This window comes from Pollicipes pollicipes, unplaced genomic scaffold (assembly GCF_011947565.3).
Source record: "Pollicipes pollicipes isolate AB1234 unplaced genomic scaffold, Ppol_2.1 Scaffold_3447;HRSCAF=4054_pilon_pilon_pilon, whole genome shotgun sequence".
NCBI lineage: Eukaryota > Metazoa > Arthropoda > Thecostraca > Pollicipedomorpha > Pollicipedidae > Pollicipes > Pollicipes pollicipes.
Window position 1 is genome coordinate 22980103 of NW_023596297.1, and position 17461 is coordinate 22997563.

The window sequence follows — 17461 nt, forward strand, 5'->3', positions numbered from 1 at the left end:
CATAATGCAAGTAACGGCTTTGTCGTATGTTCAGGATGACGCCAAGCGAAACATGCCATGGCATTTTTTAGCGATCTACTCCAGCCTTTTGCGTGAATGGATTTCGAGGATCAGAGCTTACCGTAAGCCTTGCTTGTTGTCTGAGCCCTGACCCGTACCATCCGATCGTGTAATAGAGTCAGTGCCAGATTCGGCGGCGAAAGTTTAACGTGCTGCACTTTCCGGCTTAGTCCGCCCTGCACTCGGACGTCGTTTGACCTTTAGCGCAGCAGCTGCCACCGGCTGCTGACCATATTTTCAGGGGCAAAAAGTGAACGCAATTAAAGCGACTCGAACCCCATTCCGCCACGGGTGGGCGGATTGGAATGCAGGCGCTCTATCCAATGGAGAACAGAACGGGCGTTGCCTGCTGTGACGCCGTGGACGGGACGGGCGTTACCTGCTGTAGCGCCGCGGACGGGACGTACAGTAACTGGTGTAGAGCCGTGGACGGGACGGGCAGCAGCTGCTGGAGCGCTGCGAACGGGACGTACAGTAACTGGTGTAGAGCCGTGGACGGGACGGGCAGCAGCTGCTGTAGCGCTGCGAACGGGACGGGCAGCAGCTGCTGTAGCGCCGCGGATGGGACGTACAGTAACTGGTGTAGAGCCGTGGACGGGACGGGCAGCAGCTGCTGGAGCGCTGCGAACGGGACGTACAGTAACTGGTGTAGAGCCGTGGACGGGACGGGCAGCAGCTGCTGTAGCGCTGCGAACGGGACGTACAGTAACTGGTGTAGAGCCGTGGACGGGACGGGCAGCAGCTGCTGTAGCGCTGCGAACGGGACGTACAGTAACTGGTGTAGAGCCGTGGACGGGACGGGCAGCAGCTGCTGTAGCGCTGCGAACGGGACGGGCAGCAGCTGCTGTAGCGCCGCGGATGGGACGTACAGTAACTGGTGTAGAGCCGTGGACGGGACGGGCAGCAGCTGCTGGAGCGCTGCGAACGGGACGTACAGTAACTGGTGTAGAGCCGTGGACGGGACGGGCAGCAGCTGCTGTAGCACTGCGAACGGGACAGCTGGTGTAGCTCCGTGGGCGAGACGTGCTGTAGCTGCTGCTGCGCCTTGGAAGGACAAGCATTAGCTGGTGTAGTGCCGTGGACGGGACGGACTAAGCTGGTGTAGCTCCGTGAGCGATATGCTCCATGATAAACTCTGGCCATCATAGTCTGGGTTCATCACAGCAGGCTCCGGTGCGGGACGCAGTCGAGAGTCTTGATATTGCGGGACGCCCTTATTCGAGAGTCAACGCTGGATCGGCAGAGGAACCAGGATGGCTTACCATGGAAAGAGTCAGGATGTTGATTCGCGCTTTACAAACAGACACCCTATGTTTTGCCGGTCGGGGGACATAGCTGAATGGTACGCCTTTTATGGTGCGAACTGCGCGCATGGTGAGATGTTTGTGCATTAACCCGTTATTGATCATTATCACCTTCGCCGCTACCATCTTTTCCTCCATTTCAGAGACCTCGTGACAAGTGATCTGGATTAGTACAGCCCAGGCAACTCAAAATGTCGTCGGAAGGCGGTGGAATGTGGAACGCGTTGTTGGATGAGTTCAAGAGTCCCGTAAACCTCCTGCTCATCTCCGCGTGCCTTTACATCATGTACAAAATGTGGGTGAGGCACAAAGAGGAGAACGCGCCGCGCCGCCGCCCCGGGAGCCCGAGCTCCCTCCTCTGAAGAAGCAGGACTTCACGCTGGAGCAGCTCAAATTCTACTGCGGCGACGAGCGCTGTGACGGCAGGGTCCTGGTGGCCGTCAATTACAAAGTCTTCGACGTCACCAAGGGAAAGAGGTTCTACGGACCCGGTGAGGCTTGATTACGTCGTGAATAAGATTCCAGTTAGGCGGCCAGGCCCCTGACTGGCTTATGGACCGCGTGTGGCGTCGTGCCAGGTGACACGGCACCCCCAGTCTGTCACAGGATGAGCGCATGGGTCGTTTGCAGGAGCCTGGGTGTGCCGACGGGCGTCTTAACCCTGGCGGGGAGGCATGGCGCGGCCCCGATGTTGCATTTCCGTGTCGTGCCCGGCCCGCTCCGCCAGGCACCGAGTCGGCGCGGCTGTCCTCTCGTCAGCATGGCGTGTCGGGCTGTCAATACCGGCCTGTTGACGCGCTCGGTCCGAGCCTGGGGGGGCAGGCGACCGGGGCGAGTGGCCGGCCGGCGCGAGCGGCGAGGGGGGGTGGCGGGCTGGGCGGCCCGGTTCGGCCAGCGCGAGCGGGATGGCGGGCTGGGCCGCCCGGTCGGTCGGGGTGCGTGGGGTGACTGGCGTGGGCCGGCCCCGGTTCTGTCGGGATGTGTGGGGGTCGCGGAATATGGACCGGTCCGGCCAGTGGCGCGTGGGTTGGGTGACGGGGTGGGCGGCCCGGGCCGGCGCGCGGTGGGATGCCTGATGGCAGCAAACGTGGCAAATCGCAAGCCCTTCTGATTCATCTACAGCGAGAGGCCGCCGCCACGGGCGGGGGGGGGGGGGGGGCGGTACCGCCGAGCGCCGCGCGGCAGTGTGAACCGATCCGGCTAACTGCGCTGTTGTTTCTGACCTTGGCTTGAATGCAGAGGAAATCAGTGGCTTGCGCCGCGTTTTATCGAAGTCGGAGCTTGAATCAGTGGAAATCGACAGGCACAGGTGGCATTTGATTGCGGACTGTTTCCGCTGTGGGAGCCGAGCGCACAATGAAGCAGTGGAGCTGGGAGCACTGTTCCGACCGGACACGTATCGATGTGTTCAGCCCTGCTATGTGAGATAACATTGGAAATGACTGGCCGGAACACGGCCAAACTATTTGAGTCCTGCCGCGGGGTCCTCCGTTCGCTGGGCAAAAAAGACCCGTCAGTGATTGATCGGAAGTAAGCTGCTGCTTTGGTGTGGTGGTGCGTGCGATGTCTGTTCCGCCTCCATGGCTCTGGTGGCGGAGCTTTAGGTACGGATGTGTCGTGTGTGATCTGGCATTGTTGGGTACGGTGTGGGATAGCCGCGGGGGTAATGTGCGGAGCGTGAGTGCGGAGTAGCCGCGGTGGTGCCGTGCGGGGCGTCCGTGCGGGGTAGCCGCGGTGGTACCGTGCTGGGCGCAAGTGCGTGATAGCCGTGGTGGTACCGTGCTGGGCGCAAGTGCGGGATAGCCGCGGTGGTACCGTGCAATGTGCGAGTGTATTGTGGCCGCGGTGGTACCGTGCGGGGCGTAAGTGCGGGATAGCCCCACTCACGTGGTACCGTGGTACCGTGCGGGGACTGGTCCCTCGGCCTGCAGTGGGCTTGGGTGGTGACAGGTGTTGGCTAGCATGCGCAGTCAGACCCCCAGCGACGAGCTGTCGAGGGCCGCGCCTGTGCCGCTTCTCCCAACCGCTCTCAGCCACCTCGACAGTCGGCGGTCAAAAGTAGGGTGGGGGGGGGGGGGGCATGCTTGTTTATTTTGACCTTGTCGTTTGATTATGTCTGAGCATATTTGTGTACAATTGTATGCGTGATACGTTGTTGCCATTTCAGTTCTTAACCATGGGTAGTATGATATGTATTACCCTCAGGTGTCAGGCCACATTCCCTTGTTTCGCCAAGCCCAGACTTGCTCTGGCCATGGCCAGTTTCGCAAGGAGAGCGAATGTAGTCAGAAGCCGCCGTGTTGTGAGGTGCGTCGGTCGTGTCGTGATTCCGTATCTGTAGCGGACGCGGACCACGCCGCCATACCGCCAGACCAGCGTGACTGGCTGTATTTTAATCATGGCTCTCAGCGTCACCGTGTGGACCGACCGGTAGCCCCTGGCTTAAGCCGTGCCACCGTGGGGACCGACCGGTAACTCTGGCTTTAGCCGTGTCCACCGTGCGGACTGACCGGTAGCCCTGGCTTCAGCCGTGCACCGTGTGGACCGACCGGTAGCCCTGGCTTTAAGCCGGGTCAACCGTGCGGACTGACCGGTAGCCCTGGCTTTAGCCGTGTCACCGTGTGGACCGACCGGTAGATCTGACTTTAGCCGTGTCACCCTGTGGACCGACCGGTAGCCCTGGCTTTAGCCGTGTCACCGTGTGGACCGACCGGTAGTCGTGACTTTAGCCCTGTCACCGTGTGGACCGACCGGTAGTCCTGTCTTTAGCTGTGTCACCGTGTGGACCGACCGGTAGTCCTGTCTTTATCCGTGTCACCGTGTGGACCCGACCGGTAGTCCTGACTTTAGCCGTGTCATCACGTGGACCGACCGAAGCCCGGACTGTAACCCGTGTCTGACCACCTGCCGTGCTTGACACCGGTGGCTGACTGATAGCTGGCCCGTGCCCGACACCTGCCGTGTATTACACCTGCCGTGTCTTATACCTGCGGTGTCTGACACCTGCGTGGTTTCATACCTGCGGTGTCTGACACCGGCCGTGTCTAACGCCTGCGTGTCCGACACCTGTCGTGTTCTGATACCCTGCCGTGTCCGACCCACCTTGCCGTGTCTGACACCTGCCGTGCCTGACACCTGCCGTGTCTGATACCTGCGGTGTCTGACACCTGCCGTGTCTGACAACCTGCCGTGTCCGACACCTGTCGTGTCTGACACCTGCCTCGTCGCCAGGCGGGCCGTACGCGGCGTTCGCCGGCAAGGACAGCCTCGCGTGGCCTGGCCACATTCTCGGTGGAGGGCGGCGATAACCACGACGATCTCAGCGACCTGACGCCCATGCAGATGGAGTCGGTCAGGGAGTGGGAGGCACAGTTCACAGGTCAGTTCCGTTCGCGGGCGGCCGCCCGCCGGCTGCGTAGAAGTGCCGTCCTCGCCCACTCATAGTGGCTCTATACGCTGCTAGGTCTGCGGTCATACGCGTCATGAAGTAATAAAGGCAGTCACTCAGCGAATCAGGGATTAACGTGGTATTGTTCCAATGTGCCCGTTCCCCAGCTGAGGCACCGTAGCCTAAAAAATGCAGAAATTTATTCTGTCAAATAGGTCTGCAATCTCGTGGGAATGGCGAGAATACGTGATGGGTGTGTCCAGCTGGGAACTGCTGGAGATTATCGACATTTCTATGTCGGCAATGCCGATATCGTGATGGTGGAGTGTTGTAAGCAGCTCGATAAGTCTCTGTGGCGGTCGACACTCATACTGTTCTGAGCCCTGCCCTGCATACTCAGGGGCTGGCCAGGCTAGGCTAGCCGCTGGCTTCTCTCGAACTGTTTCAGTAGGTAGGTTCCTGCGTAGTCGGTACCATGGCTGGAATATGTTATCATTTGGCGTGACTTCACAACGCCGTCTGCCAGTGTAAACACACGAGGCTAGTCATTCCGGACTCTTCCTATTCCGCGAACTCGCGATCCAGTGAGGCGTCCACTGAGTTTCGGAAACCAACAAACTGTCACTATGCCAAGCGCGGAGAGGGAGGGACTGAGAGCATGTCCGAGTGGCCGAAATGCGTTTTCCGCAACGGTGTGCTGCGACCCGACCTGTCGGCATCCATGCCCAGGGCCCCTTCCCGTGCCATACTAGCCATTACATCATGGCGTTTTGGTAGCCAGTTGGAGTTGGCGATGCTGGTAAGGTATGGCCAATTCCACGGCGGCGTAGTTTTGTCACGAGCGCGGTCTGAGGTCGCGTTTGGTGATGGCTCACGCAGTCATAAGAGGACTTGTATGCTTTTCCTTGGCGCCGCTTCGTAGCATTGACGTTGGCGTTCTGTTTGTCACGGCTCTCCATTGTTCGTGTTTATCAATGACGCCCCCGCCGGTGACATGTTGTTCGTAGTCAGCTGAGACGGGATCAGTCCTCTCCGCACACTGCCGTGTCACACACGGTGACACAGCAGGTCTCTGCCCCTCCCCCCTCTCCTCTTCTACCCATGTCCGTTACCTGAGCACGCTGTCACGTGCAGCTCAGGTGTAGCGTCGGACGGCGGCTTGATGAGAGTGCGCGTGTGGGAGGCCGCCCACCCCGACCCAGCACCGCCCCAGGCTTCCGTCCTCTGGCCACCATCGGTCACACTGCAGCACGGCTGGCGACGCCCGGCTGAAGCAGAGTCTGCCGACCGGTCTTACGCGGGTTAGAACCGGCTGGCACAGCTTACTAGTGGCAAAGACGGACAGAAATTGGCAGAATTCAAATATAGTAGAATGTGTTTCAAAGCACTGGGGGCAAACTATAACGATGTTAATGTTGGCAGGGCTGTATTTTCTTGAACTTCATTAGCATGATTCATCACGTTGAAAGGTTCTCCACGGTGGAGTTGATGGGTAGTTGCAAAAAGAATGTCTTGGGCTAAGTATTTTGTAAGGGGTCCGCCAAAGTGCATTAGAGGTTAATGTTTGGCAATGCATGGCAATGAGTTTTCAATGCTTATGATTGCGTAAGTTATAATGGCTGACCCACTCGTCAGGAAATTTTTCGGGAAATGAACACCAGAAATTTCTGAGTAGTTTGACATCAGGTTTAGGAACTTGTAAGGTATCACTCACACAAAGCATAACCGACGTGCTATATCATGTGCCCAAGCTTAGAAGCTGTGTGCTACATCCATTCAGTGCGTTGAGTTTCTTGTGGATGGATGTGCCAAATGTCATCTGTGGCGTTGTCACGGCATTTTTAATGAAAACATTGTCAGCACGTGTAAACAAGCAGACCTTACCACAGTACTCGTACTGTTCAACCCATAGTAATCCAACTGTTCAGGATTTCTTTCAAAAGATTGACAAGTACATATCATATGTTAGAGCCAGGGTACAGTGCATCAGTCATTCCGTTAGGGAACCAATCGAAATGTGAAAGTGGCGTCATGTTAATGCTGAATTCCCACTGTGGGCTGGTACGCGGACCACAGGCCACTGTCACAGACACCCTTTTGTTGCCATGATTGGGCTGTCAGGCGGGAGCATGCCAGCAGCACTGCCGACCAAAAAACTGGAGGTAAAGACGTGTGTCCCAAGATGTGGAGTTTTTCATTGATATGCCTGCTGAAAATATATATGATTTGCCTCTCGCGTAGCCCACATTAGGTAAATATGAACTGAAACGGATGTTTCCTTAAGGAAACACGAACTGCATCTGCTTTTTAATTAAGGCTTTATTTCATTATAAATCGTTATAATCGCAATATAATCGCAAATAAAAATAATAAAAAATCGCAAATAAATCAAAAACGTCGGTCATCTCTTGACGGAGGTACGAATTAATCTGACATGGCTACGGCGTGAATGACGCACCATATATATATATATATATATATATATATATATATATATATATATATATATATATATATATATATAAAGTATCGATAATGCACCCATGCCTCTGAGTGGCAGCGCACTACAGCGGGTTATAGGAGGAGCATTTATGTATACCACAAGCCTTGATGAACTCCAGAACACACGCTTAGATACTGATTGGCGTTCAAAACATAGCAGCATCACCACACTTTGGATCATTTCGTCGTATCAGTTACCTGTTTTTGTTTTGTTTTGTTTTTCGATACTTGGCCTAAAAGAAAGCATTGTGGCTACGGTATCGCGTCACAATATTTAAATGGCCAAAGTTGAGTTTCTGCCAGTTAAAGCTGGTTTAACACGCGCTCTGGTGCGGGGGTCAAATTGCCCCCCGAAGGTTTTTCCAGAATGGTTTCCGAACGGCGCGGCGTAGCCGCGCCAAACGTTCCCTGGCCGTTCATAATGAATAGCGGATCGACTGGTGTAAGACGTTCAGCTGTACCTTGTAAGGTCACTGACCTATGGCAGGCCAGTCAGGCGATGGTTTGAGCAAAGTCAATTTCTAGGAAATCGTTCAATCTGATGCAACAACGGAGTGTTTGACGAAGCCATACATCTTTGAGATGCCTTATTAGGCAACACAAGCATTGAACGAGCAAATTAAGTTGACCTAAGGTCACGTATGAAGGTCAGACCAAGGTCGAACCCAACCTGTTTTATTGCTCTAGGGCTTGCTGTATGGGGTATTTTCCGGTGCTCATTTTGAATTTATTGATAGCAGGAACCGCATCATGCATCTTCAGTAGACTTCTTAGAGTTTATAATACGTCATGGACCTAAGATGACCCAGGTCGACATTTTTTAAAAGAATATACTGCCAAGCGTAATCTTTGTCCCTTATGCTTTGTCCTCTGTCCCTATCGCTTATGTCCCAAATGCAAAATTCAGGGCAGTCTTGTATGATTTTGGTCACCATGACCTTCAAAAGGTCAAGCAAGGTCACTGACCTTAAATGAGCTTGTGAACTTTTGCTTAGAAAACAGTTATCTAGGTTCTGGGGACACTGGAGACCAACCTGAAATTTGACCTTGTTTGACCTTATTTGGCCCGAAAGCCATGACTTAGTGACCTCAAACGTTGACCTAAGTGAGTTCATGTACAGGTCAACACACCCTGCAAATTTGGTGTCTTCAGCTTTCTTAGTTTCCGAGATCTGATGGGGGTCAAATTGACCTCCACCCGATCGAAGGATATCTAGCCGGCCACCCGGGCGCGTGTTAAACCGGCAAAGCCATGACGTGGCGGAAACTATTTTCAGCCGGTTAAAATGCCGATTCGCGCTGCACGCCTTGCCGTGTGCGAGAGTCTCGCAACGCATTCTACCACCCTCGGCCAGGCCTGGTCCCTAGTCCGTCGGGCGAGTCGGTAGTCTCCTGTCACCATGCTCTTCTGCGACCCCACGCCTTGTACGGCAGTGGGCCCATGATCGGGCCTTGTAAGGCGGTGTGTGGTATGCTTCTGTCCATGACAGTGCGGGACGGGCTGGGGCTGGGGCCGCCATTCCCTGCACCCGCCCGGAGACAGCGCCAATGACACGACGCTCATTGAGTCAACTGGCCATCAAGGCCTGTTTCATCACCGATGGTGGCATCCATACAGCGCTCCGGATCCTTTTGTCATGGCTCCGAACCCAGAAACCTCTGGAAGCTTCGTCGCACGAGATATGACATCTAGTTCGGACATTTCGGCACCACTTGGCGGAGGTCCCAGCTGGTGTTGACAGTTTCTTTGCGCTTGGGTTTTATTACGTGTGGCTCATGAATGCATTGTTTGTGTTTTCGCTTGAAGTTCTGTTCAGAATGGTGGCCACATGGAGGATTACGTGCCGTGAATCCGCTATGTTAGGACATGTGTCGAAAGCATTGCAGCTTGTGTGTTAGGTCCCTGCTAATACACTGAAACATGTATTTCGAGTTGAAGACAGCTATTCAAAGCGTATTTCAAGCATCCACATTAAAATGGTATGCTTGGCTGTTGGAATGCCAGGCAATCACGAATCAATTTGCCCTGCCGTGATGCCGTGCTGTGCCGTGCCGTGGCGTACAAATGTCGGACATGCGCTTGCTTTGCCGTTTCAGTATAACGTACACTCGTTTTCAATAAGTGATGTATCGCAGATGAATATTTATGTCGCGACCTCACGTGGTCCCGGTAACGTTTCAACAGAATAAGTGAACTTGCGGTTTTCTTTTGGTTTAGGCTATTTAAGCATTATTTTTCAACCTAGTGATGGTTAGGATATTGTCATGCCTTACGCCACATGTGATACAGCACTCAGGGGCGTACGCAAGATATCACGGTGGGAGTGCAAAACGTTTGTAACCATACACAACAAAAAATGGGCGCTTACACCCGGTCTCCCCCCCCCCCCCCCGTCGAACATGCCACTAACGGGGCACGCAAACACGGTGCAGTGCTGAAATCGCGAGAAGTACATTGACGCGATACGTCTGCGGCGCCTGATATTTCCTTCTGGCCTCCCAGTCAGATAGCGAGATGAAGCTGACTTCGGCTTCGGTTCCGGCTTTGCGAAGCCGCAGTTTTCCGCTAGCTGTTACGGTTTGGGATTTGCGCCATTTTCAGCGGCTGATTTTGGTCTCGGCGTCGTGCCATTTGAAACATCGGCTTTGGCTTTATGTTATTGTTAACAGCTGGTTCGAATCCGGCTTCGGTTCAAGGAATTTCGGGAATGACGCCGTCCTTCGCCACATTTGATCTGGAACCGCTGACTTCGGCTTCGTCATGGTGATTTTTTTCACTACGGTTGCACCTTTACGCAAGAAGTCCTGCGCCTCCTGTCACCTCATCATACCACACAACCTTTCGAACCTGCGACGCAACGTACGCATGTCTAAAGGTAAAAAATCAGACGGTCATCCCCAGGGCCAGTTGCTCGGTATATTCCAACGCGCATGCAAGCACGATCGTCAAAAATCTTCCGCCGGCAAAGGTTAGAATTTTAAGTAGCATTTAACGGCGGAAGGTTTGAATTCTAAATGAATGCGTCATAACGTTTCGCCACGTAACGTTATGCACAACATTTTGGCTTCGGCTTCTGCCTCGTGATTGTAAACTGATCAGATCGGCTGTGGCATCCCACTTCCTGTGTTTGAAGTCGCGGCTTCGACGAAGAACTTGAAGACGAGTCAAGATCGAGGTAACAAAGTCAAAGACGTGTTGAATCAAAGTGACGAAGCCACCGATTTCGATTTCCACTTCGGCCTTAAGTCATTGCCTTGGTTTCGAAGCTTCGAAGCCAAAAGCCTGCCTTCGTCATCATGCCTGCTGCGAGCATGTGTCGTAAGGCATCTACGCAGTGCATCCATCGAAAAGACGGCAGCGCACCGCCGCCGCTGACCACTCCTGCGGCCGATTCTGTCGGACGAAGCGTCAGTATGCTCTCTGCAGCGTTCTCCGCGCCTGGCCGAGCCGGGTGTGGGAGACGGCGCGTCTAGCTCGGCCGGCGACACGAGTCGTCGCTGAGAGCGGTCACCGCCGTGGTGTCGGCCGGCCGAGCGGCGTCGCGCTGGCGGCGACCGTGCGCCGTCAGCGGGCCGCCGCGCTGCTGCAGTGTTGCGAGGCAGCGCGCCGCGCCGCGCCGTGCCGCGCCGGCCGGGTCGCTCGGCCCACGGAGCCCGAGACGCCGGGCCGGGCCGGATCGCTCTGGCCTGCGGCCAGCGGCGCGCGGCCGGCCAGCCGAGCCCGGCCTTGGGACCGCCCCCGCCGGCCCGAGACGCCAGAGCGGCCGGAGCCGTGTCGCCGGCACGGCCCGCTGTGTCACGTACCGGGGGGCGCCGAGCGAACAGGCTGTGGTCGGGAGTCGGGAGCGCGCCGTGTCACATGCGGTGTGGGTGCATGTTACATGTTATTACATGCGGTCTGGGTGCATGCTGCTTGTTATTACATGCGATGTGGGTGCAGCGGCCAGGCGGGCGACGTGCCCGGCGTTGGAACGCGGCATTTGGTGTTTTGTTTTTGTCACGCACGAACGCCCTTGAAAAGGAACCAGTGTCCGCTCCCTTTCTGTGTCTGTTGTTTCTATACTGGCGGAAGCCATTTCGGTGCCGTCAGTTGAAGAAGGGAACTAAGGTCGCTTCTTTGGCCGTTTCAGCATGATATTTGTGTTACTGAGAGCGATGCGCCGATAGTCCGATCAAGAGTTCAAGTACAGATAATCTTTGTGCCCACGAGCTGATAAGGGTGCGGTCGTTAGGATCGTCCTTGGACTTCACAGCGGCGACCAAGTATCTCGCAGCCTGTATGACTATGAGCTTCGATATGGGTGTGGCCCGGATGTCGTTTTCGGCTCACTTCGGCTCCCGCGCCATGTGATCAACGGTGTCATCCTCCACCGCAGGGACTTGCGCTTCGATCCCTGTCAGGGATTACTGTGGCTACCGTTCGCTGTTGCATGTACCGGCCTCCCCTCGTTCATGCGTCGGTTTCTACTGATCGTGATCGTGATCTACTGGGTCGTTAAACCTCTTCACGCTGAAAAGTGTGAAGGACTGAAAGACCACACACACTAAACAGGACTCAAGACGGCGAGATACTTCGCCAAGCCGGTCAAGCTCCAAGGACGCCTTGACCGAAGGCACGCACACTGCCGCTTTTGTGAAGGATGATGTATGCACCTCCGTCACGTTGACTGACATCGCCGCTCGGCCGTTGTAAACACCCTGGGGCTTGATGTGGCATTGGCTTACGGTGTCGGTCTATACAGCGCTGTGTGTACGTTCTGCTGCGTGTGATGAACCACACCCGGGGTTTGTTCCAATTATCCAGTGTGGGGTGCTTAGACGGTTTTCTCGGGCTCTGCGCGTCGTCACCATTGTGTGGATGGGGTCGGGGCTCAGAGAACCAGCTGTCTCGTAGTGTTCGTGACATAAAAAGATTGCTGTTGTGGTGCGTGATAAAAACTACGTCAGCAGCTTGTTTTTCCTTCCCCGACGTCTGGGAGACTTCACGCACCCCTTTTTTGTGTTAGTGCACACATGGTCAGCCAGCGGCGCCCTTCCAAATGACGTCGATGTCGGTGGCGGCAGCTCTCGTTAGCCCTCCTCGCAGTGTGTCACTGTTTACTGACAAGGTGGCGGTACGCGGTCTGAAGAGTGGCGCTGAGTCGGCGCGGCCGCCGCCGCTGGACCGCCGCCGGCTCCGGTTCCTGGGATCCGCTCAGTGTGGCGCGCCGGCGGCCGTTGCCGAGCCCGCGCGCCGCACGGGGTCGCCGGGCTCAGGGAAGGTCGGCAGGGCGCGCGCTCCGCCGCACTCAAAGGCACTCAAGTTGTGCGGTGTGAGATGCCCTAAAGTCCGTCCCGCGCCCTGCGCTACGTTACTAAGCCGTCGTATCGGTCCGCTGTTGGTGAGGTTTGAAGTTTCGTCATCTCTTGTGAAGTTCAGGCCCCAACAAAGTGCAGAAGTACCTTTAGGGCTTTCAACGCCTGCGGGATGCATGTGAAAAACGCTTTAACATGGATATCGTGAATTGTGCGTGTATCAGGGATGAGGACGAAGCCGGGTTGGGCTTTGGCTTCGCCTAGCCAGTGTTTGTGCACTGGGTTCGAGTTCGGCTTCGGCTTTGTGCCATGCACAACAGTTGACTACGGCTCCAGTTTTGTATCATTCTTAATAGCTGGTGTTAAGATCGGCTTCGCCTTCGAACATTTTTGAATGATAGCTTCGACTTTTGCTGCATGGGATCTTGAGTTACGGGTTTGAATATCCCCATGGCGATTTTTTCCACTGCAATTGCGCCGTTGCCTTATAAAAACAGTGTTGTTCCTCCTGTCACACCCCAGAGCACCACGTCGTTTTTAAGGCAGCGGTACAGACGTGGCTGAAAGCCAGAAACTAGCCGATCGTTTTCAGGGACGCTTAGCACTGGACGACAGGCAGAGAACTAAATGTCCGAGACGTTGTACGCATACAGGGCGTTTCATGGGAAATTCAGTTTAAAAAGTTTGTTATGATATTTGAAGATTTTGACATGTGTCAGTGCTCATCTGCCAAGCGAAACGTCTCCATGGCAGCCCTCTGAATGCGAACGCACTTCTCCAAATCCTAGAATGGCCCACACCTATCAAGGTCTTGCAAATGGATATCGTTTTCAGCCGCTCAACGCGAGGACCAAGGCCTGCACCTCTAGTGTCCAGGCCACACTGATCGCGTGAAAGAAACCAATCAAAATTATCGGCAATTGTTAGTAATCGCTGCCAGATAGCACGTGCCCGGCTGATTTTAGCATCCTTGCTTGCACGTTTAAAATGGACATTCCACGTTAACACGCTCTATAGTAGCATACAAGACGAGAACAACGGGTAGAAAAATATTCCCTCCGTCATGTTACCACCTCGTCCCAAGTACGCGTCAAAATCCTGATACTTTTTTATTCCATACAGCCCTAGTTGGGGCGAAAATATGTTCTCATCACAAAACAAGGTTGCACAATATGTTTGGCTCCTGCTTCGGCCTCGTGATTGTTGAGGCTGCTGGCTTCGGCTTCGGCTCCGTGTGTACAAAATTCGAAGCCACTAGCTTCGCGTTGGAAAAAAACGGAAGCTACTAGTTTTGGCTTCGCAGTTCCAAACTTCAAACCAGCTCCGGCATCTAAGTCGGATTCATGGCATTGTCTTGGCTTCGGATTTGGCTCGTAACCCCAAGTCACTCCCGGTCGAAAAATTGTGTTGACTATGTCAGCTAGATCGAAAATACGTCTGTTGCCATCAACATTTTTTCTAGGATAGGAATGATGCCTTATCGTTACCGCTATTTCCCGTTGCGTGACCCATGTACTTGTTTTGTAATGATTACCGCGTACCGATCGGTATGAAGGGAAGCCCGGAAACTTTGCCCTTCCGTCTGAATGCAGACTGACCGTCACACCACTGTTTGCCATGGTGTGTTGGGCCGCGTGTCCTTTCGTTGGTACCATCTCCGTTTCTTTGTTTTGCCTGCGACCGGACTGACGCCCAATGTGGTTTTTAAACAGGATGTATGACCGTGCATGGTTTGCACTGAATTATTCGGGCAGGCCATCGCGTCCGCCGTGCGCCTGACTGTGCCAGTAGACCCGCCACGAACTTAACCGACGTCGGCAAGAAGCTCGTCCGGAGCAGATATGTGATCACTCTGCGACTGGGCAGAGTGATCACATATCAGAGATGGGCTAGGTGTCTAGACAGATTACAGAAGTGCTCATAGCTCAATGCCCTGTGGTGGAGCTGAACACCGCGCCGTCCCGTTAGCCGAGCTGACTGAGCGCATGATTCAGGACACGGCGTGTGGCGGTCGGTATAATTGAACTGCGGGAACCCGTGTGGCTGCGAGCCTCAACACGGTGCGAAAGGCCGCTGCCAGCGGGCAGAAGCCCCTGCCCGGGAGCGCGACGGCCGTGTATGTACCGTCCGAGTGGCCAGCCGCTGCCGTGTCGTGCGGTCCGGCGCTCTACAGCCCCTCTGCGGTCTCGTGGGGTTCAAAGGGCGCGGGAAAATCCGATGTCGTCCTGGCTGTTGGGGTCGGCCTAGTTATAGTTAGGCCTTTTAAAGTAGAACGCGTATTCCATATCTAAGTGTGCGTTTTTCCAGAGCTCATATGATTAAAGCTGCATCGTCAGCTGACCCTATGCATTAAGTTCTCTCGTTGTCGCCGTAGATCGACTTCCTGCACGCTCTGTTCGCCGGGGTTACCACGCCGGGGATCACGTGCTCCGACGACCCATTGGCACTGCAGGCGGCCGAGCTCGAGCGCGGTGACGGCGCAGCATGCAGCGAGCTGGACAGGGTGTCTCGAATTTGATGCACGGTTGTATTGTCCTCAATAACAGAGAAATAATTGAGATCGGTCCATGATTTATTTGCCAATGTAATCCCCACGGAATCGTATACACTGCCGCATACGCTCCGGCATGCCGCGCATCAGGTTGTCGATAGTCTGTGTCCTGACCCTTCGCCACGTCGCTTGCACGTTCTGAAGCAATGTCTTCTCTGAAGTGGCCGGCGACATCTTGCTGAGCTTCTTGACGATCGCCCATAGATTATCGATCGGCGACATGTCGGGGCTGTTGCCTGGCCACGTACCGCTCTCCCAGAAGCCCGGGAAGTCCGCATGGCACCAGTCCTGGGTCTTCCGGGCGTGATGAGCTGGAGCGCCGTCCTGCTGGAAAATCGCCCTCGACATGTCTGGCAGAAGTTTGACCTTGGTTGGCGGGCCATTCGCCTTCCTCCGCTGCATCGCCGAGGCTGCAGTCTGGCGCGGGAATTCGTGTGGCTCAGAGAGGCCTCTGTAGCTCATCATGCTCCAGACAACAGTCTTTAGCCTCCTTTAGCCATTTTAACTGTTTCACTGTCTCGGCGATCGGCACCTCCGAGCTGTTGTTGGCCCAGACGCGGTCGGTCTGGCCGCTAGGGGCTTGGAAGAGCTCGAAGGGCGACTCGTCGCTGAACAGGACGCATCTCCAGTCCTGAACGGACCAGTTCTTACGGGTCTTGGTGAATTCCAGCCGCCCCTGCTTTTGGTCCACGGTAAGCCTTGGCTGCAACCTGAGCTTGAGGGGCTTCAGTTGCAGGCTGATCTTCAGATACCGGTGAACGGCCGACTTGGAGGCTGTGTGCTTCTTCGCCGTCAGTTTTCTCGCCAGGGTTGTCGTCGAGTGGTGCCTTTTGAAGGCCGACTTTGCAATGAAAATCTTCACCACCCGGCCCAAGGCCGACTTCCGCCCACGACCTATGCGGTTTCCGAGCGTCTCTCGTGAGCGGTCGCGGGCCAGCCAACGCATAATCGTCACTGCGTTGACGCCCAGATCCCTGCTGACCTGAACCTGGGTCATGCCGCCCCTGACCATCCGAACCGCGCGGTAGCGGATCGATGGCTTGTGCTCTTTCACCATTGGCGATAAGCGGACCCGACGCGGTAGCGGATCGATGACTTGTGCTCTTTCACCATTGGCGATATACAGACTCCACGCGTCGGCTACCTCGAAAGGAATGACCTCTCCCGCCTCTACCGGCCGAGGTCAGGCCGGCCGCTAAGGCCATGTGATCGCGTGTCACAGCGGGACGCCCTGGGGCCGAGCGCAATAAAACTCGATCGGCGTTCGGGAGGGGCGAAAATGATAGGCGGCACCAACCGCGTATCAATTTCGGGACACCATTGAACACGACGTGACTGGTCACTGACGGAGGGACTGTACAGCACGGCGTGGCTGGTCACCGATGGAGGAGGGCGGCGGAGGGCACCGGCGCGCGTCGATGGGTCGATGTCGGCCGCAAGACCCCGGTCGGCCATGGCTAGGACTGAATGGTCCGATTGATCGCCCGCTGGCCGTGCCCGCTCCGGTGCTCCGGTTCTCTGGCTCAGGTTCTGGTACTCCAGCGCTCCAGCTCTGTTACGCCGGCGCTCTGGCTCCGGCTCTGGTGTCCGCTTGCGCCTCCAGTTGCGCCCCGACTGACTCAGCCGTTCGTCTGCCGCAGATCGCTACGTGTACGTCGGCAAGCTGCTGAAGCCGGGCGAGAAAGCCACCGAGTACACGGACGACGAGCACGACGAAGCGCCGCCGCCCGCCGACAAGAAGCACGACTGAGCCCCGGCCCGTCACCCAGTCGCCCTCGGCCGCCGCCGCCGCGCCGCCCGCCCCATGGCCGACGCGGGGTTTTAATGCATCGGCATTTTCACTAATACGCTGTGACTTGATGTGGCATTGGCGTTGTGCACCGTGCCGGCCTGTCCAGCGCTGTCCGGGCCGGATGACGGCTGCGCTCTGCTGTGCCCGTGCCGTGTCCACTGAGCGCTGTCCGACCGCCCTGGTGTCCGCGCTCGCTGGGTCGTGTCTGTGTCCGACCGCCGTGGTGTTCGCGGCCAGCGGGGCCGTGGCGTCCGCGCCCGCTGGTTTAAAGGCAGCGCCAGCTGCGGCCGACTGCGTTTTATGAGGCCCGCGCTGTTCGCGGCGGACGCGGCCAGGCCAGCCCGCCGCGCCGCCCCCGCTTGTGCGTTCTGTGTGCGGGCCCAGCCTGCTCCGGTTATCGTTCGTTGCGTTCTTTATCGTGTTCGTTTGGGGTTGGTGTGGCTCATCGGGACAATCGGCTCTGTGGTGGCTGTAGGCCGACACGCCGGCCGGGCCCGCCGCCGGCGGTCGATATTAATCACCGGAGTCGCGGTGCACGTACTTTGCAGCAAATATATTATGTACCGAAC

At 56.0% G+C, this 17461-nt stretch overlaps 1 protein-coding gene across 1 annotated transcript; it reads left to right on the forward strand.

Moving 5' to 3' along the window:
• The first annotated feature begins 1511 nt into the window (after positions 1-1511).
• On the forward strand, positions 1512-17461 carry LOC119091415 (membrane-associated progesterone receptor component 1-like). Its single transcript, XM_037214198.1, is given in 5 exon segments — positions 1512-1702; positions 1705-1855; positions 4596-4627; positions 4629-4743; positions 16741-17461. Coding segments are annotated over 5 exon segments (555 nt in total). The 5' UTR covers positions 1512-1555; the 3' UTR covers positions 16851-17461.